This window comes from Drosophila innubila, chromosome X, assembly GCF_004354385.1.
Source record: "Drosophila innubila isolate TH190305 chromosome X, UK_Dinn_1.0, whole genome shotgun sequence".
In the NCBI taxonomy this organism is placed as follows: Eukaryota; Metazoa; Arthropoda; class Insecta; order Diptera; family Drosophilidae; genus Drosophila; species Drosophila innubila.
Genome location: NC_047626.1, coordinates 13,327,347 through 13,348,250, shown reverse-complemented (window position 1 = coordinate 13,348,250; position 20,904 = coordinate 13,327,347). Strand labels below are relative to the sequence as shown.

General features: G+C 36.2%; 2 protein-coding genes across 2 annotated transcripts; both read right to left on the bottom strand.

Annotated features, from left to right (window-relative positions):
- Nucleotides 1–3,522: 3,522 nt before the first annotated feature.
- LOC117786224 lies at nt 3,523–4,189 on the bottom strand. Its single transcript, XM_034624338.1, has 2 exons — nt 3,752–4,189; nt 3,523–3,677 (listed from the first exon to the last, which is right to left on the bottom strand). The coding sequence occupies exons 1-2, from the start codon at nt 4,140–4,142 to the stop codon at nt 3,670–3,672; spliced, it is 399 nt and encodes a 132-aa protein (XP_034480229.1). The 5' UTR covers nt 4,143–4,189; the 3' UTR covers nt 3,523–3,669.
- A 5,852-nt stretch (nt 4,190–10,041) lies between these two features.
- Nucleotides 10,042–18,912, bottom strand: LOC117790810 (ecdysone-induced protein 74EF). The gene is made up of 2 exons (XM_034630401.1): nt 18,867–18,912; nt 10,042–11,570 (listed from the first exon to the last, which is right to left on the bottom strand). The coding sequence occupies exon 2, from the start codon at nt 11,567–11,569 to the stop codon at nt 10,118–10,120; it is 1,452 nt and encodes a 483-aa protein (XP_034486292.1). The 5' UTR covers nt 11,570; nt 18,867–18,912; the 3' UTR covers nt 10,042–10,117.
- Between the last annotated feature and the right edge of the window lie 1,992 nt (nt 18,913–20,904).

Here is a 20,904-nt window from a genome sequence, read left to right as displayed (position 1 = left end):
TAATAATTTAACATGTAAACAAGGCAAAAATTCAACACATGCATCACATGTGACGTCATCAGCGCAGAACATGAGCAAATTTCTGCGCAATCTAATTTTATCGTTCTTGGCGGCAAGCGGAAAAAACGCTGCATGCGCGGTTCTGGAAAAAAACGTTGCACATTCGCCGTCGAAACGAATTCGCTCCGCTTTGGTGTGCATACGTTCATAAGACGCAATGTAATTATATATTCGCGCCGCTGCCGCTGCGATTTATTCGCTCTGGTTTGGGAGATGCTTTATCGTTCTTGGCGGCAAGCGGAAAAAACGCTGCATGCGCGGTTCTGGAAAAAAACGCTGCAAATTCGCCGTCGAAACGAATTCGCTCCGCTTTGGTGTGCATACGTTCACAAGACGCAATGTTATTATGTATATATTCGCGCCGCTGCCGCTGCGATTTATTCGCTCTGGTTTGGGAGATGCTTTGCATCTCCCAAACCAGAGCGATTCAATCGCAGCGGCAGCGGCGAATATATAATTACATTGCGTCTTATGAACGTATGCACACCAAAGCGGAGCGAATTGTTCGACGGCGAAATTGCAGCGTTTTTTCAGAACCGCGCATGCAGCGTTTTTCCGCTTGCCGCCAAGAACGATAAAATTAGATTGCGCAGAAATTTGCTCATGTTCTGCGCTGATGACGTCACATGTGATGCATGTGTTGAATTTTTGCCTTGTTTACATGTTAAATTATTATATTTTGGCTTTTAATACAATATAATTATAATAATATAATACGAGAAGCAGTTTTTAAATTATAATCATTCACTTTTATTGAAAAATATTTATTAAAAATCATCACATGTGACGTTTATGCGTTTAGCTGTTTATGCGCAATGTCTTTTTTCATGGCTGTCATTTGACGAAGACATTTTTGCGAATAAAGAAACCGCGAATAAATTCGCCGCGGTGTGAACACACTTGCGATTTTGGCGCGGAAAACATCACGCGGTTTACTCGCGCCGCTGCCGCTGCGACTTATTCGCTCTGGTTTGGGAGATGCTTAACTCGCCCTTAATCAGAGCGGGTTGCAGAGCTATTAGCTAAGCTATAAAGCTGTCGGTGTAGCATGCATATAAATATATTAAAAAGGGTACAGGGGTCAATTAAGTTTTTTTTTTTTGGTTTTGAAAAATTAACCCAATTGACCTGGTAATCGTACGGATAATTATGCTGTGTAATCAGATAACATTTATTAAGTTATGTATTTCATATTTATTAAACAAAATAATTAACAGTCTTTTATTTGGCGAAAAGGTCACAACAACTTGAAATAAGGCTAAAACAATAAAGTACTTTGTTGCGCGCCTGAGCTTGTCGTTAATTTTATTTCCTGTTTCGTTTTTTGTAAGTTTTTGCTGTTGATATTGTTTTTTGTTACTGATTTACGAGTTTTTAGATCTGAGCGCGTTTGAGAATTGAATTGGCGGTGACTGTGCGCTTGCGGGTTGCTGTTCCGTAAAAACGGGAAGTGAGAGCAGACGGTAAAATGGCCGTGCGCGAAATTTTATGACTAACCGCGAGATACTTGCGCACAGTGTTGCCATCTCAGCCATTTCCCGTTACATCTAGTTTTCAAATGGCAATCGCGGAAAAAACTGTGAAATGGCGGCTGACGAGAATTAAAGATATATATTTTAAAGTTAAAAAAAAAACACAATTGGAAATATTCCAAGTTATCCTTAAAAGATTACTATTGTATTTAGTTGTCAACACTTTTTAACCTTAAGGTTAATGGCTTAACCAACTCGATTGTCAATGCTGATTTAGAATATATATAAGGGTGCATCGATTTGTATGGGCCAAAAAAAATTTAAAATTCGTAATCTACGGTCAATTTTAAAATTTTTTTCTAAATCAATTTCAATTTTGAGTTGAAAAATGTATTCTTCGAAATTGTTATGCATATCTTTAGTGTTTTTAGTTCGATACTGACAAGATTGGTATCAAAATTCTTGTAAAATAAAATTTTAAACTAACAACTCAGGAATTGATTTTAGAACTATGGTTTCTTGGTGAAAACATCTTAGAATTGACCGAAGATTACAAATTTGGGCTACCATTTTCTGTTTTATTTATTTATTTTCTTTCCTAAAAAATCGATGCACCCTAATATATATACTTTAAAGGGTCGGAGTTAGCCCCTTATGTCTGTCTGTTTTCGATGGATGCAACAATAAACCAAATTCAACCTTAAAGTTATGAAAGCTTTTTAACTGGCTTACCTTTTTCTAGCTATTTTTAAATGTTGATATAGCTTTTTTAGACCCTGAAGACTTGTCAACACTGTTCGAGCCGCGACGCGTCGCGTCAACGGGCACAATATATGTATGTATGTATGTACATTGTACATATGTATGTGTCGCTGTTGTTAGTGTGAAGTTGTTTATTTGTCAGCTTTAGCTTTTGATTATCTCTGATTGCTGCGACCCCTGTGCCCCTGAGCTTTTCACTGTTATTGCGTAGAAGTCTTAATTAGATTGTAATATTCTTGCTGAGGCTATTGTACAATTGTCACGAAAATTGTAATGCATGATCTGGACGACGACCTGAGTCAATATAACCATGTCTGTCGGTTTCTATGCAAAATACTCTCTTAATTTTGGAGATATCTTGATTAAACTTGGTACAGATCCGTCTTTATTCTGCAGACAGTACATATTTCTGTGTTTCGGAACCAGACGGATCAAAGTACATTATCATAAAACTTTTAAGAAACGATTAGTTTCTTACAGGGAAAGTAAATAATGATTATTTTGTTTTTTATTTTCAATTGAAAAAATCATTCACTTCTTTACTAGAAAAAAAAAAACGAGAAATATACCAACATTTTTCATTAAAGGTAATCTATGCACTTTCACCATGATCTTAAGATTTATAATTTTGATTATTTTACTCATAAAATTATCATTATTTTTTTAAGAAAAAAAAATAAAACTCAAAGTATTTCATTATTTTTTTTTTATCAAAAATAAAATTCAAGAAATAATCATTATTCTATGAGTTTTATTTTTTTGATCGAAAATAATGATTTCTCTTGAGTTTTATTTTTTGCTCAAAAGTAATCTTACATAAAACAATAAAACTCATAGAACAATGATTTTTTATTGAGTTTTATGTTAATCTTATAATGATTACACTCCCTGGTTTCTTAAATTGCATAAACAAAAAGCTCTCATTGAAATAATAAGTTGAATATCAAACCCTAACCTCGACTATAAACTTAAAGCGAAATTTTATCGTCATAAAACTTTTACTTACGCAGTTGCTTACTCGTTTGTTCGAAAGCTGCTGTTGTTAAAAGAATGTTGGCATTTTGCCTTCTGATATATGTACACACTTAGCAAATTTCCTCATTCGACACTTTTCTCAAATGGTATCCCAAAAGGTTAACATCTCACACCGTAAATAGTGCCAGGGTCTCTCAAAGTCGAGTTCGCTCGATTACAGGCTTTTCGTCTAGTTTCTTTTTAATTTCTTTATTTAATTGCAGTAACAAACATTTAATTGAACATAATTTAGATAAAATAATTTACATAAATAACAAAATGTATTAAGTATAGAAACAAATAAAAAAAAAATTTGATGTTTGAGACTGGGATCTTTGTAAGTATTAGGCCAATTATAGACTTAACCAGCTGCGAATTGAATTGAAAAACAATTTTTAGATTAGACTGAGCGGAATTCTTATATATGTAGTATGTCTACTCACCGATAGGTTGAGGGTTTGTAATTTCTGCTGGCAGAGCGGGAGCAATTGGTGCCAGAGGCACACGCTCTGTAGGCGCATCGTATGCCACTGGTGGCCTGGGTGTGGAGCCGGAGCCGGAGCCATCACTGCTAAGCCGATGCTTCAGCACATCGTAGTTCTGCACAACAGTACTACCAATTTGCTTAGCGCCTTCACCAATTTTATCGGCATAGGGTTTGGCTGCCTCAGCCACTTGTTCGGCGCCATTGGAAACTTTGCATCCCAGTTTCGTAAAGAAATGCTTGAAGTCACTGTCATCCGGATTCTTGGCTACATCACAATCAGCGGCGTGCGTTCCACAGCTCAGCAATACCAGACCAAGCAGCGAACACAGTATTACAATGCACTTCATATTAAAAGGTTTTTACTTTGATGACTATTCACTTCGAGATCCCAAATGCAACTGAATGAAGTCACTTCCCGGACAGTCGAATAGCGCGAGAGCACCACAAACAACAGCTTTGCAAAAGCTTAGCAATTCAAACCGGTTTCTAAGAGCTTCGACAAGCAGCTTTTGCAATGTTCTGCTCGAAATGCTTGCCACAAAACTAAATTTGAGTTTCAGTACATTCATATGGCCATTTACACAGGGTCGTTACCTAAAAATTGCTTGACTAAATGTGTCAAAAACCAAATAAATATGTAAAAATTGTTAAACGATTTTTTTTAATATCTGTGTAGCAATTTAAATAAACTATATTTAGTAAATTATATGAAAACTGTCGACCTTTCCGATTACAAGATATAAGCAAAAATAATAATTTTTATTATAATTGATGACATTATGTTACCAAAAATAGAAGTTGGTTTTGACTTGGATTTGAAAAACGCTAAGCTCTGCGAAATTAGTCAGACTTTTCAAAAAGCTTGTTTTTAATACAATTTGAAATAATCTTAGTTAATTCCCTAGGTCGTGTATTTAAATACGTTTCTTACACATGTATGTATATCTACGATTTTATTGAGAATTGTTGTACGTGTATGTATTAATTAATACAAATTAATTTTTTTTTATTAGTCAACGAACACTATTTACAGAATCGAAGTGTTTTCATTGCATAATAGTTTTAATACTAAAGTAATTTTTTAAGAAACGTACAGAAATATACAATAAATTTATTTGTTCAGACATTTTATAATTAATTTTAATTAAAAGCGCTGCGCAAAAATTTTTCTTTAATAATTTCTAAGTTTACTATCCGTAACACTTTTCCGCAAGCTTACCCGTGACTTTTTATTCAGTTGACACTATCAGGCCTGTTACGGATTTCACTTTCGGCACGATTTGTCGGAAGTGAAAATCTTTAACCTGTTCTTTTGTCAATCTGGAAATATTTTGCGTATTGAATTAACTTTGAGTTGGTGAATTTAAGTCCAATAAAGTGATAAAATATAATTTTAAAATGTTTAGCCCAAATGCAACGTAATAAATTAAATTTTTTTAAATTCGATAGAATAGGAAGTGAAAACCGGAACAGACCTGTATGATTAAGATAAGTTAAAAAAATATACATGAAATCTATAGGTGTAGCTAAAAATACTCACGCTCAAAGTTCCGTTGCGCACGTGACGAAAAAGTGATTTTCGAAACCGTACTTTCAATTTTATTACGATCCAAAAATAAACTCTGTGTGAAACTGTGGGTAAGTTTCCGAGTCCTACTTATATGAAAAATATGTGTCATATGAACGATCGGTTGAAAATCAACAATAACAAATGCCGAAAAAATGTTGGAATAATCGAAAGGAGTTTTAAAACGCGGAAACCGAAAAAAATAAATCTAGATCTAAAGCTTGCCATATCTTTAGTATGTCTAGACAAGACAAAGTACAAAAAACTTATTTGACTGACTCTGGAGTAAATCATGTAATTAAATAAAAAGAACTGTTTCGTATTACGAGTATGCAATGGGAATTTAAAAAATACAATTTAAATTGGCGTCTATCAAAAGTCGCTCAAAAATAAACAAATCTATCAATTAGGAAAAAAGCTTTAAGATGTCGAGACGTCCACACAGTTTGCATGTTATCGCCCCCCGTCCCCTCGACCACCTCTGGGAGATTGAATCCAGAATTGAGAAATGCTTTCGAGAGTTGCAGCATTGTTTGTTCAACCCCACGAAGCTACCCCCAGACCCCCGGACCCCCAACCCTCTGTTGACGTCGTTTCACTACGCAACAGCCAAGGGGTTTTTCCCATTTCACTTTTCTTGGCGCGTCTTGTCATTGGTAAAAAACTTTTTTGGCTCAAGTTGAGCTTATTGTCCCGGCCCGGAATATCATCCCCCACCCACCGAAGGCGCCTCAAGTAGCGGACTGTCCACCCCCCTCTCGCCACCGAGACTGCCAATTGTCGAGTGCTGCATGAATTATGAGCTACGGCCAAGATTTATGAATCCGCGCTGAGGCAAAGGAGTCGAAAACCCGAGTAAAAAAAAAAAACAAAATCTGTCAGCTGTTAAGTTGCGTTGTAAATTTCCCGCAATTAGGTTGAATTTCAATTTCCTTCGATGCTCTGGGGTCCTTTCCCCACTCCCCCTTTTTCTTGCGTTCTAAGTACTTACTTTGATTACGATTATACAATGATTTGATGCCAACAGTCTGGAGTCCCCACAGTCCCCATGCCATAGACATTCCTCAGTTTCAGGGTACTCTCATAAATCAAACAAGTCGATTTTTAGCATTTTTTTTTATCGACGCCTTTTGTTCCGCCTGTAACTGTACATTCCTTCATACTCGTGTTTTCCTTTTTGTTTGGATTTTTTTTTTTTTTTGCTCATCCTGATTGGCTGCCACTGCAATTTTTCTACCTCAATGCTTTGGATGCGGTTGCGCTACAGATACAGCTCAGTGTTCAACCAGAGGTAGGGATATAAATGAAGGTAAATGCCGAAGGTAGAGTCGGGAGTACGTTATCAGGTTGCAAATATGCATATTCGTTCAATTCCATGCATTTCATATTATAAAAATACAAAATACAAAATACAAAATAACAAAGACAAGCTGTTGACAATTTCTTCAGATACATATTTAGAAACATGCTCGATATTCTAATTTGGTAGCCATGGAATGGCAAATCTTAAATAATCTCTTGATTATGATGATTACGATGACGATTATTTCTCAAAATCACCTTATTTTGTCAACTACAAAATATATACACACACACATCAGAAAATATAAAATTTCACCCGATATTTTTTAGAAGTCTTAGCTTCCGACTGCCGCTTATCGATATTATTGAAAACGTGTGAAAACCGATTTAACTAATGTTTTAAATTATGAATATTATGTACTCATACATATATCACTACTTTTTAGTGATACGCATTCAAAGTGGAAAAAAAAGCATATGCCAAAACATTTTTGAATTTTGATAAAAGGCGAAACTTATATTTATTGATTAGAGCTATAAATGCTGTTAATGTTGATTTTTGGGAATGGCTCGTTTTTGAAAAAATTACATAAAACCCAGACATTCGCATGCGACATGAAACACAACTCGTTCTCGAGACGTACAGTTCAAACACTTATTTTAGTGAAACCTGAGCGAATATTAAAATGCGATTAATTTAAGAATTTTATACATTGATGCATCTTAATAATGTCTTTTATTTGTTTCAAAAAAATTAAGTAGTTTATTTTTTATGTAACTTTATTCAATTACGCACGCGACAATTTGTTCCATAATTTTTTTTTTATGTTTTTGTTTACTTTGCATGAATTATATTTTCACGTTTTTAGTCTCTAAGAAGCTTTATTACTAGAATTGAAGTGTTTTCTTTGAATTTTCATGACCTTTTTGTTCCTAGAAGAAAGATTTCGTCTAAAAATGATTATAATCAAGGCTGTAAGCCTGATTCTGAACCGAACTTCGTAGAACCGGATCGGTTCGGGCTTTTAAGCAGTCTGAGCCGGATCATGAACCGAACCCTTGAATTATTTACTGGTTTGCAGCCTTGATTATAATACAAACACTGCTTTTTGAGAGTCAACTTTGGGCAAAACAGGGAAAAATATAGAATAGCTGTGTAAAATTCATGTGTAAAAAATGTTTAAACAAGTAACTTGAAAATGTTTTAGAAATTCATATTTCTATGATAGTATCTCTGTCATCAGTATACCCGGTTTGGGTTGTTCACCTTAAGTTTCCAGGGTATAAGTGCAACGGAAACGGAAACAAGCCGGCGAGCGCATAAGGCGGCCAATTGCCACGCCCATTACAATGGCCAAATGCGACTACTTACGTGTATATCGTATGTATGTTCATTACGCGCCCGCGCGCAAACAAAATCAATGAATGGTGTAAAAATTAATATCCTGTGCACAAATAAAAAATTCAAATAACAAAAAAAAAAAAACAGAAATAAAGGACATGAAAAACAAGAGAATAAAAACCTCGCACTGGCAATTCTTATGCCAAAGAGTAGTCTGTTCGGTGGGGCGGCAGGGGATGAGGGGGCGTGGCAGGGTGTTGGCAGCCGGCAGCAGTTTTAATTTACACAAAGCGTAGTCAGGCGTGTAATGCGACAACAGCGGGGGGAAATGAATAAAAGTCGAAAAGCAGGCAGAAGCGGGGAAAGCAGAAAAAGAGAAAGAGGAAAAGGAGCAGGAGGTGGAGGAGGAGGGGAGCAAGGGGTCCGAGGTAGCAGCTCGACAATTTCGCGGCGAAGACGACGATTTAAAAAATGCCTTGAGGCAGGCAATGCGGATGACGACGGCGTCAAATGATTTATGAAATTGCTTTTGCCGTTGCATACTTTGAGGCGGTGTAGCTGGGTGGCAGTTGATATGGGATTGGAGGGGACATAGGAGCTGAAGGATGTTATTCTCCAGTTGATGTGCCATCAATTAACGGCACATGAAAATGAGTACAATAACAATAATTGTTATTCGTCTTCATGAAGTTGATTTGCAAGAGTTGCTTTAACTTTTAGTCAAAGAAATTATATAATGTATGAATTACTCATAGTTATAATCAGCCGTCGGCCTGTGGCAGCCTACATATATGGATGAGATTCTTTAAACAATGCCTAGACTGTGAAATTATGATGTATATTAAAAAGTCTTACAAAAACCAAAGAGTTGGAAGCTCTGTTTATTCCAAGAACTTATAAAATATCGAACAGAGTTTATTTAGAGAGCGAAAGCTTCAGCTTAATTGGAAGTATGTAACATAGAAACCCTATAGAACCCAAATTCAATTAATCGAAAGTATGTAGAAACCCTATAGAACCCAACTTCATCGGGAAACAGAATAGCCAAAGGATAGAAACAGAATAGAGTTAATCGATTAGCTCCAAAATCATCTACCATTATCTACTACAGTCGAACTTCCTTGGCTTGAATCACCATTATCCAAAGAAAAAGTTCGACTTATGGAGACTTCGAGTTATGGATTTATTTTTGTTAAGTTTATTAAAAGAAACTACAATTCATTTATGTTAAATTGTGATCTTTTTAATTTATTTTATATCTTGTAGGGCTTACAAGCTTACTTATAAAATAAAATGTCAAAAACTAGTGACAACACACTCATACACTCAAATTGTGAGCTGTTAAATTTTTAATATGGTTAAAGTTAAACAAAAAAAAAAAAAAAAAATCCGAAATTAATAGACTTTAAATTGCTTTTACTCTTACTTTACTAAACTTTAAATTTTCAATATTTGTCAGTTGTTATGAAAAATCGATGGATCTGTCGCATTTCCCAGAAGAATTACACTTCAATGTTTTCGTTGACGATAGTTCAAATCCAATTTTAAACTCGATGTTTGAAATAACATAGATGTTATAGAATTGGACGAAATTAAGAACTATTTAATAGGTACTTTTTAATAGGGAAGGTAACTGTGTAAATTCTAATCTGAGTAGGGACAAGAAACTACTGAATAAAATATAAAAGATACAGGTGTGCTCCAGAAATCTCTAGAGATTTTGAAGAGAAATGTTGGTGTTCCAAAAAAGTTAGAGATTTAATATTTTCGAATTTTTTTTTATTTTTTTTTTTGCATTTTTATTCAATTTAAAGATATTTTAATTCAATTGAATAAATATTTAATTTTGTCAAGTCTCTCAAGAATTGTTTAGACATTTGAAAGCATTAATTTTTTATTTTCAGGAACACCAACAATTGGTTTAGGATTGCTTTAGCGCTGTTATAAATTTGTAGAGCACATCTGATAATGTCGAACCCATCTGATAAAAACCTTTTGAAGGAAGCTGTTGGAAAATAAGCAGTAAATACATGAATTCATCATTAGGCAAATGTCTTCTTTATTGGGACTTAAGGTTTGACATAGTGTTGGAATTGTGGTCCGGTGGGAACCTAATCGATATGCGTGACAGAGGCCTCATCGTTGCTGGAGCAGCGGCTGCTTTCGCCGTCGGTGCGGTATTTGATGGAGTCAATGATTTCCACGTCGATGTCCCGATCGTTTTGCAGACTGTTGCTCTCGAGTAGAGCGCCAGCGGTGTCACTGGAACCCCGTCCCAGAGAGTCCTCGTCGCACAGATCGGCACAGGCGGACGCAGATTCCGACTTGGCATCCAGATCCCCAACAGCTGCGGCAGCTGCCGCCTCCTGTTGTGCCGCAAACTGACTGTAGAGTCGCGGCAAATGCTGCAACATATAACTGGCGCCGGACTTGGACAGATTCGCCGCTGCAGCGGCAGCAGCTGCTGCTGCTGTTGCTGCTGCCGCTGTGCTTGCCGCCGGCTGATTTTCCTTGCTTTCGCCCAGATCATAGTACTTGGCGTAGTGCTCGAATTTGCCCAGTCCGGCAACACCGCCCACTGTACCAGTGCTACCATCGTTGCTGCCATTGGCGCACAGATTGATGGCATCACTCTGCGCCGACTTGGGTATGGGCACCGTGAAGGCGGATCCATGACGCTGCTTGCTCAGCAAACTGTTGCTGCCCAGACCGCTGGCTGCAGCAGCAGCAGCAGCGGCAGCAGCAGCAACTGATGAATCCTCGGCGGACAGCAAAGCACCTGTTGCCGCTGTTGTGGCGCCGCTGCTGCTGTTGCTGTTGGAGAGCGGAGAGACGTTCTCCTTCTTGCGATCGTAGATGTGACCCGAGACGCGCAGATCAATGAAGAAGTGCAGCGGATCGATGCCGTATGGCGCGTACAGTGGTGGATACCACACGGGCGGCGGTGGCGGCAACACCAGATCCTGTGGTGGCAACGATGCCGCCGGCGGTGTGTTGTCCTGCAATGTGTTGTCCACGGCACCGCCCAGCACAGCCTTGGGCAAGGGTTTCGTCTCCAGCTTTGTGTAGGCGTAGGGCAACGGCAGCGTGGGCTGTTGTTGTTGTTGCTGCTGCTGCTGTTGCTGCTGTTGTTGTTGCTGTTGCAGCTGCAACACACGAGCGGTCTCATTGTTGCGCGTTTGCACCAGCGAACGCAGCATATCGCTAAAGAAATAATTGTTCGGCCCAACTGGTGCCGAGTACAAATAGGGGGGCGTGGCAGCCATGAGGCGGCTAACATAATCCTGATTCCTCAGCTCATGAATGTTGCTCTTCCTTGGCGTCAGTTGCTGTGCGCCAGCTGATTGCTGTTGTTGTTGCTGCTGTTGCTGTTGCTGCTGTTGCAGTGACTGTTGTCCCGTGACAGCTGCTGTTGTTTGCTGTGCCGCTGTGGGCGTGGCTGGCACCGCGTTGGCGCCACAGTTTGTCGATGCTAAGCTGCCCGTGTTGTTGTTGCTACCACTGTTGTTGCTGCTGCTGTTAGCATGGCTGTTGCTGGTGTTGTTGCCGTTGGTCTCCTTCATGCTGCAAAGGTAGAGGTGAAATTTCCATTGGAATACAATCTTTCATTCATTTATTTATGGATGCTACTTCGAGGATCACTATGAAAATTCCAAGCCCAAAAAAGCCAATCATATTGGCATATAAACATTCGAATAAGGCACGATTCGTGACTTCGACTGTAAAATATCCACTATCATGTGTTCCAGAAATCTCTAGAGATTTTAAAGAGAAATGTTTTTGAAAGCAACCGTATGAAATGTTGATGTTCCCAAAATGTTAGAGATTTAATATTTTCGAACAAATTTTTTTTTTGCATTTTTATTGAATTAAATGATATTTTAATTCAATTTAATAAATATTTAATTTTGTCAAATCTCTCAAAATTTTTTTTAGACATTTGAAAGCAATAGTTTCTTTTTTTCAGGAACAACAACAATTGCTTTTGGGTTGCTTCAGCGCTGTTATAAATTTGTAGAAAACACCTGATAAATTTGTAGGCTCTTGCGGCATGAAAACTACTGCATACTTTTATGCGTTTGAGTTCTTAAGAAACTTAAAACACCTTTAAATACCTGCCTACTTTTCCAATCTTTCTACAATTTAATAACATAATAGGTAATAATAAAAAAAACGTTAATTATCAAGAAAATACTTCTATCCTTAAAACTTTGGTAATTTCAATTTCGGAATGTCGAATTGTAAATGTTAATTAGGTGACTAGACGGACGTCGAAGAAAAAAACAAACGGGAAAGGCTATAGTCGAGACTTTGAGATACCCGTTACACAATTAATTTTGTTTATACATTTTAAATTCCAACAGAAAAAAAATTCCTGCATACTTTTATGCGCTTGAGTTGTTGCGAAACTTAAAAAACCCTTAAATACATATTTGAAACGATCTTATTCTGCTCCACACTTGGTTGCTCTAGTTCTTATAGTCTTTGAGTGTATATCGACTCGACTGTTCATGCTGATCAATATAAAAAAATATTGAAATGTATTTGCTGTTTGCATAGATCTGTTTCGAATTTTTAAAGACTTGTTTTCTTTACCAATCGACTAATTAATGTTTGTTAGTTTCACTATTTTGACTCGTCATTGAGTGTATTGAATATTAGGTTAGGGACAATTGAAATCGTCATCAATATAAGCTTAACTCGCCCATTTTCCATTCAAAAGTTAAAAAATAATTTTTTTTTTAACATGGAAAAAAATATGCATAAAATAAATAAGTAGTTTTCAACCGATGTTCTTGCGTTTTCATCATGCCTAGTTCTTAAAGAGGAGCCGTCTCTTAAATAAATAAATTTAATTAAAACTGATTGAGAGCTTTTCATGTATAAGACAATCGCTAACACAGTTGCTGCTGCAATGTTATTTATGGTTTTAGTTTTAGTTTAAGTATTACTTTTGGTTTTCGGTTTGAGTTTAGTTTCAGTTTTATTCTGCTGTTGACTTGAACAAGACGTTATTCAAGATTTATGTCCATATTTGCATTGTCTTCGTTAACGTCTTCATTCCGACTGTGTTCTGTGCCGTGTGGCACGCCCATTTCCATTGTCACAGCACTTGCCACCACCTCCTCACCCACTTAATGCTGCAACTGGCAACTGTCTACCTTTTACATGCACTCAAATTCCTCTTCATTTTTCGTGTAATGGCAATTAAAAGTGATTTCTCATTCGCTAGGCAGTCGCTTGTCTGTGTGTATTTAGCTATTGTTTAACAAACACCAATGTCTTATCACGTTCTAAACCAGAGCAAAAGGATTAGAGAACGGAACAAAAACAGTTACCATTCTCAGCAATATATTTCAAGAAACCCACTATTCCGAGGTAGAAAACTTAACTTATATTTCTAATATTTGCTAAAGCTCAGTTTTACACCAAGTCAGATCAACTCTTTTAAATTTTTTATCGAAAAAAGAAATTACATGTTTTTGGCTTACTTTTATTCAGATTCTTTATTTCCATCGTAAAAACTCTGATAAATTTGTAATGTAATGAAAGGCGTAGTGAAAATTATTTTTTGATTAAATAAACTAAGCCAATTGGAGACAAAAATTAGCACATATTTTGCAGCCCTGATTAACATTATTAGCAAAGCAATCGAAGTTAACAGTTGATCTGCAGTTATGTGAAAATTTAGCATAGTTTTGGCTACTGCTGAAGGCAGCTTTAAGATTAACATTCACATTAACAGCATAGCATTCACAGTTAACAGTGATGTTAAATTTGAGCACAATTTAACGCACTAATTATATGCCGATTTTGTTTGGCCATACCTTTTGATAACTGTTTTAGTGGGTTGTGGTAATGTCTGCCTGCTGAGGCACGTACACGTATCGTGTGTCATTCGCAAATTTGCATAGAAAAACAAACGGCATAAAAACATATATACACACACACACAGTGTCATACAGTTGCGCTAGTCTGTTAATAAGCTTACATGACGCGCCAAATTCCAGCAAATTAAATGTTTCAACATCTGGCAACCCCCTCCACATAAACAGGCACACAGTCGCATGCACAGACACACAGACACATACATTCAGGGAAACAAACTCAATTGTTGTGTTCGCCTGCCAAACTGTTGAGGCACTTGACGTCGACGCCGTGTGGCATCCACGCAGTTGCCAGTATCCTGTCGCTGTCAATTCTAAACGCTCAACCAGCAGCAACAGCCCCCGTCTAACCACCTTTCGCCCCCCACCCACACCCCCTCTGACCATGCATAGAAAACTCGTCTTGTTGCTCTTTCATTTTCGCATTTAAAAAAAAAGTTTTTAACAAACCGTCGCCGCTGCTGTCGAGGCTGTAGCTGTTGTCATCTTCTTGTTGGTTTAATTTTCCATTTTTTTATTTTATTGTTTTTTCATTTCGTTGTAAAAATATAAAAGTTTTTAACTGTCGCCAGGCGGTGAATGAGCGTAGGAGGGAAAGTCGTCCAGGGGAGCAGAGGCGGCAGGAGGCAAACAAATTGGCTGCGTTCCGTTAGTTGATTTGCATTTTTTTTTTTTGGCAGCAACAGGAGCAGTACAAGAAGAATCATTTCTGACAAAGTTGAAATTAGATTATGCTAATTAAGGCGTGGCAGTCCACTATGAAGACCCCCTCCTCCCCTTTCCCCACATTCAAAGCAAGCGCACTGATTGATGCGGCAAAGCTTTAATTGCCAACAGTTGCTGGCAGCATTTTAATATTCAATCAGCAGCTGGCAGCATCTTTTTAATGGCCACGTCGGCAACTTGGCCAGCTTCTTAACTTTTCAGCTGAGATTAACGCGCAGCTGGTAAAAGTGCATCAACAGTAACAGTAACAGTAACAGCAAGCAGCAACTAAAAACTACACTGATACAAAAAATGGTCTAAAAACAAGATTTTGGTCTCAAAACGTAGAATTATGGTCAAAAAAATAAATCGAGAACATAACATTGAGAACATTTTAAATAAGACCAAGTTCTTATTTTGTGAATAAATGTTCTTGAAATTAAAATAAAAAAACAAAAAATTAAAAAGAATTTTTTAAATTCACAACTTTTTTTTTTAATTTTGACTTGAAATATATGAAATATACTATTTGAAACAGTACATATTTATACTTTTCTAACAATTTAAGATTTTTATTCTTGTATTAGGAACTTGGATTTTTTAGATTAATATTCTTGGTATTAGTAATATGGTTTTAAAATTTTCTTATTTTAAGAACAAGATATTTAAGATGAATGTTCTTGATTTTAGAAGTTGCTCTTTTTTTTCAGTGTACCAACTATCAACTACTGGGAATTCAACTTGTTTTTGTTTGTCTTCTGACTTGAAATAAAAATAAAAACTTTTGCCAACAATTAAAACGGCCAGCAACTGTTGTTGGTATGATATAATTTAGCTTTAGTGGAGTTTGTAGCTGCTTAACGATGTCAGGGAGTACAGTGAGTACTGATTGATACTTTTACAACTTCTGCATGGCTTAACCATAAATCAAACCAACCCCGTTTCGCGGACAACCCTCAATGAACTCCTGAGATGAGATCCTGTTGCGTGGTTGATGTCGCTGTTGTTACACACTTAACTGTCACTTTACGGGAACAACCTTATAACATAATTACAGCATATCAAACATGGCTTAGCCAGACAACACACTCAACCCAATGCTCAACTGCCACGGACCACAATCCACAAACCAGAGGCTGGGTGAGAGGTCATTCCCAATCCCAATTCCTATCCAGGCAGTGCTGCAACCCTTGCAAGCAGCTCCGTTACTTCAAAGGCCACGGACTGGCGCCCAACTGAGGGCACTTATATTACCTTCCACAGGGAGTTAGCTTAATCGAATATGATAGTTTATAATTCAACATCAAGGGCAGCAGATTGCTGATTAACTGACTAGGAAAACTCTTTTCCTTACACTAAAGTTTCTATTTTTTTTAGTCGTAATTATCAACATCTTATTTAGTATAGATTATATTAATTCTTTTCTAAGAATTGCTTATTATATAGGTGATATAGCAGCAATAAAATTTCAATATTTTTTCAAACTTACGGAATAACTCGTAGTTGAATGTTTTTTAATAATAATCAAAAATCTGTATTACAAATATTCATGATCTATGTCTTTTAAATGATAGCCTAGAAATTCTAGGTACAATATGACCCTATTGGGTTATACACTTCATGTATTTTATTATTGCTTGTGCGTCTGGGTGGCGCCACCACTGCAAATTTTAAAATGAAAATAAAACAGATCTTCTTGGTAGGCGCCCAATTAAATTCAAACTGAGTACAGTGATCGAAAAAGGCAATCGTCAGATTCAAAGGGCATACAAATCTTTACAAGGATAATCTCTTTTTGGGCGCCCAATTAGCAATTTGGGGCGCTGAAATGAAGCTTACTACGCAAGTTACCAAAACTACTGCCGCGTCCAAAATTGCCCTTGTCCATTTATCTTCCCCCAAACACACGCACACACACACACACACACACACACACACTTACACACCCGCCATTCACATGCACAGACTTGTCGTTGTAGTCGATGTTAACGGTACAACGTTTGACTGTGAATTAAAATAATGTGCCACTTGTGGCTCTTTTGGCATGTGTGAAACTCCAGCAGGGCTGGAGTCCAGACAACTTCTGGCTACATACGAGTATATATGTAACTCCGCCCCTGACAATTTGACAAGCTCACATTTAACTCTGACTCGTGGCCATGGTCTTGTCCCTGGTCCCTGGTCCCTGTTCCCGAGTCCCAGGCCGTGTGAGCCAACACAAGTGAGATCCAACAACACATCGTTACCCTAATCGAATTTGATTTGAACCCTTTTCGAGGACATATCTGTGAGATTGATGTGTCCGTGTGTGCGACGATTGAGTGTCCTTGTGACTGAGAGTGTGTGTGCGTGTGTGTGGGGTGTGTGTAGACTGCAATCCTTGACGCTTGGCTGCACCTTCGTGTGTATGAGTTATGCTTAAATAATTTTGCAGCTTATGCGCTTTGTTTGCACTCAACTTGTAGATTGGGTTTCGGGTTGTTTAGCAGGGTTCAAAATCATTTGATAGACTCTTTCGTCTCTGGGAATTGGGTTTTAGTGGTTGCTTGAGGCACTACCTTAACAAAGGGCTAACAGTTCTGCTCTTTGGCCACTAACAAAGACAATTGAAATGGTCACAAAGTATTGAATCATAGCATGAGTTTAATCCTTACACCTAGTTTTACTAAAACAGTTTAGGAAACATTTTTGTTTAATATAAAAGTTCTTGAAATAGTTCTTTGAATAATTAAGAATATTTCAAATAACAGTTTAGCAAACATTTTTGTTTTTTTTATTTAATATAAAATTATTTGAAATATTTCTTTGAATAATTTAGGAATATTTCAAATAGGTCCAGTCATAATAATATGATGATTATAATAATAAATATAAGTATTTTTAAAAAAGTATTTAGCAAAACTTTGTGACTGTTCTTAGGACTTTTTAATAAATACTAATATTTATCATTATAATCATCATATTATTATGACTGGACTTATTTGAAATATTCCTAAATTACTCAAAGAACTATTTCAAGTACTTTTAAATTAAACAAAAAAACAAAAATGTTTCCAAAACTGTTGTAGTAAAATGGTATAAAACGTTTACGTATTGCCTGGTGCCTGGCTTCCAAAAAGAAATCGTCCTTTTTAACGAAATTTTAACTTCTCTAATTCTGTTAAGTAATCAGTCTTAACTAATACAAAAAATTAATAGATTTATTTAATATTATAATCATATTTAAAAAAAAGTGCTTGATGGAGAAGCCTAAGAATAAGAGTTTTGAAAAAAAATTACGTATTTATTTATTTATAAATTTATTTATAATACTGCTACCACACGGCAGCTTAAACAAATTTTAAATCAAAAAGAATTATGCTATAGGCCTTTACGTTTAGGCGCTCACATTTTTACAATTAAAACAGATATTGAAGCAGATTGCCATTTTGATCATGATTCAGCCTCTTAATTCATTTTACATTCAAATTTTGTGCATTTAGAAATTCAAATTTTTTCGACCAAGATTCGCTTGCGATGGTAAGGGTCCCCCCTTTGGAATTTTGAAAATTGAAAATTTTAAATCTCAAGTTTTCACTTTTAATCAACTCCTTATAGCGTAATTAGTATAAACCAACACTTTAAATTTGATTTTGAGACATTTCATTTTTTTGTAAAAAATCATGGTAAATCGAACAAAAATTTTGACTGTAAAGTTGCTAAGTCAAAGATTTGACTAACTTCAAACTTTCATAACTTTGTAAAAACTAATCCGATCTTGAAGCGGAAAGTCATTTTGATCATGGCTTGGCCTCTAAATACATTCTGCATTTAAAGTTTGTTCATTTCAAAAATGTGACTATTTTTCGACTATCATAGCCATGGTTCCATGTTAATGGTAAGGGATGAGGCTGATATATTAATAAATTATTATGTACACTCATACACTTCATGAATATTTATTTTAACAATATATATCGTTATTGAATAATGTTCAGTTTTAAGCCAAAGTTCGAAGTAGAACACTTTCTTATATTCATAAATCCAAAAACTATACTTAAAAAGATCTTGTTTTTAAAGGTTAAACAAAGGCTATAAATAGTTAAAGTTATTTGCAATTTTTATTTTATTGGGTAAGAATAAACCCAAGCACAGTATAAAAGATTTAAATAAGTTGGGATGTTATTCGAATATTATTTGTTTATTAGTTTTCTGCTATAAATGCAACTTTGTTATGCATTTGTTAATTTAATTTGTAATTCCTTAGGTTTTCTGTCAGTTTATTTACCTTCAGTTTGAAGACTCGATCTTCGATTTCATACACAAACGCACGCACCAACTAATTGATAACGATTATTCAAAGTGTTTACTAAATACACAAAGTTATATTCACTTTTTGAAATATATAAAAAAAAAATTATATCTGTAGAGGAAGAATACGATTTTAGCGGTATCGAAACTGCACGTACTTTAATATTATTGTGGGATACTTAGGATGATTCAGTGATACTGAGTTCTGGCACTGAACTGCCGTCGATGACAGTTAAAAATCAAATGAAATGAACGCCCAGCAGTCAAGGCAATAGCATGCCGCACTCACTCAGTCAGGACTCGCAGGACACAGCGCACGGCGCACGCCAACGAATCTGAATCCGAATCTGTTTCCACTAGACGCGAGCTCTGAGCCCGAGACAGCTTGAGCATTCGGCACGGTTTTAAAATTATGAAATTGTTGTTGAAAATGAAACGAGGCGTAAGCAAAAGCCAACTTGGGTGGGTGTTGCTGCTGCTGCTATTGGTGGTGCGCAGCAGCAGTAGAAACAGCAACATCAACTGTTAAGTGTTAAGCCAAACCGACAGGAATCGAGCCACCCTCGTTGCATCCAATACAATAGAATAGCAGCCGACGCTCGAAAGCTTTTCGTGTAAGTATCTGCTAAGAAAGGCTTAGCTAACAGATCAGTGATTACAGTGCGAGGATGTCGCATTTCACTATGTTAAAGAACGTTTTGCTTTCAACTGAATGAGAACCGAATCTTTGGCAATTGAATTGTTTCACATATTTTTAAGTTTATACAATACGTTGCCAAAATTTCACTTGCATTATAATAGCTGTTATTGTGGTATTACCGCATTAGCGTAATCAATAAAAAAAAAGAATTTATAATAATACTTAAATCAATATAAATTCCTACAAGTCAAGTCTTTTACTGGGTTAGATAAATTAAAATATGAAAATTTAGCAGTTGCATTTTGTATATAAATAAATAAGTGGAATTCAAAGTAGAACAAATTCTCAAATGGAATTCTCTTCCAATTATGATTACGGGTGAACGATTAAATAAATTATTTATTATAATGCATAATTTAGGGAATAATTTCTTTAATGCATCTGTTATGCATAATGGGTATTATACATGTATGTATATGTACACATAATTTTGTTAGCTAATTCCAGTGTTGGCAAAATTCATGTGCAACGTTATTATAGCAATGTTTACACTCATTCGCAACGTTGCCACACTTCATTACAACCTATAATTGTTGGCTGCTTGCGGCCTGGTAATGTTCCCAGAGAGAACAAAAGACGCTTATGAAAATTGGAATGAGAAATGGGGAAATGGAAATGGGCAACGGTTGCTAAAACAGAACGGCAATTGTGTGGGCGGCCCCATAAGCTTATAATTTCTATTACAATAAAGGCGTGTGGTTGCGAATATGTTGAGCTGCGTTTCTTTTTGTGCAATTTTTTTTAATGAATATGCAAAGCGGCAAAGCACAGTGGGGCGATTTTTTTATTTTTTTTTTTGCAAAAGTCAAATTTTTTGAGCCAATTATTATACTTCAAAAACTAAAGAAGCATTCGAATAACTGTTTTCACAGTGTGATAGGTACACTGTGTGAAGAATTCTTTCTGTGCATATTTTATGTGAGAAGTTTTCTAAAAATCAAAAAGCAGCCAATATTTATAATTTAGTTAGAAAATTTATTATCCAAATAAATTCTTAGCTAGTTATCTTCCATCAAAGTTAACAAATTGCCCAATTGCAGAGCTTTTTATGTAGTTTTCTGTTGTAAAAAATAAACAAGTGAAGAAACAAATTTGTTCAGTATTTTATTAGAAATGAACATACTTGTCAGATGAAACCCAACTTGTCTACAATTCACTGAAAAATTGGTCAACTTTGAGAGGCTGTCACGCCCACAATTTTTACCTAATTAAAAATCCATTCTGGAGTCGTAAGCCTTGATCGGTTCCATCAAAAAAAGGATTTTGCCACGTTCTTACGACCCAGTACGTCCCCAGTGTGCAACGTCGACAGCGG

Bases quoted from the DNA above. Each gene is read 5' to 3' on its own strand.
- LOC117786224 (XM_034624338.1), bottom strand. From the start codon at position 4,142: ATGAAGTGCATTGTAATACTGTGTTCGCTGCTTGGTCTGGTATTGCTG.
- LOC117790810 (XM_034630401.1), bottom strand. From the start codon at position 11,569: ATGAAGGAGACCAACGGCAACAACACCAGCAACAGCCATGCTAACAGC.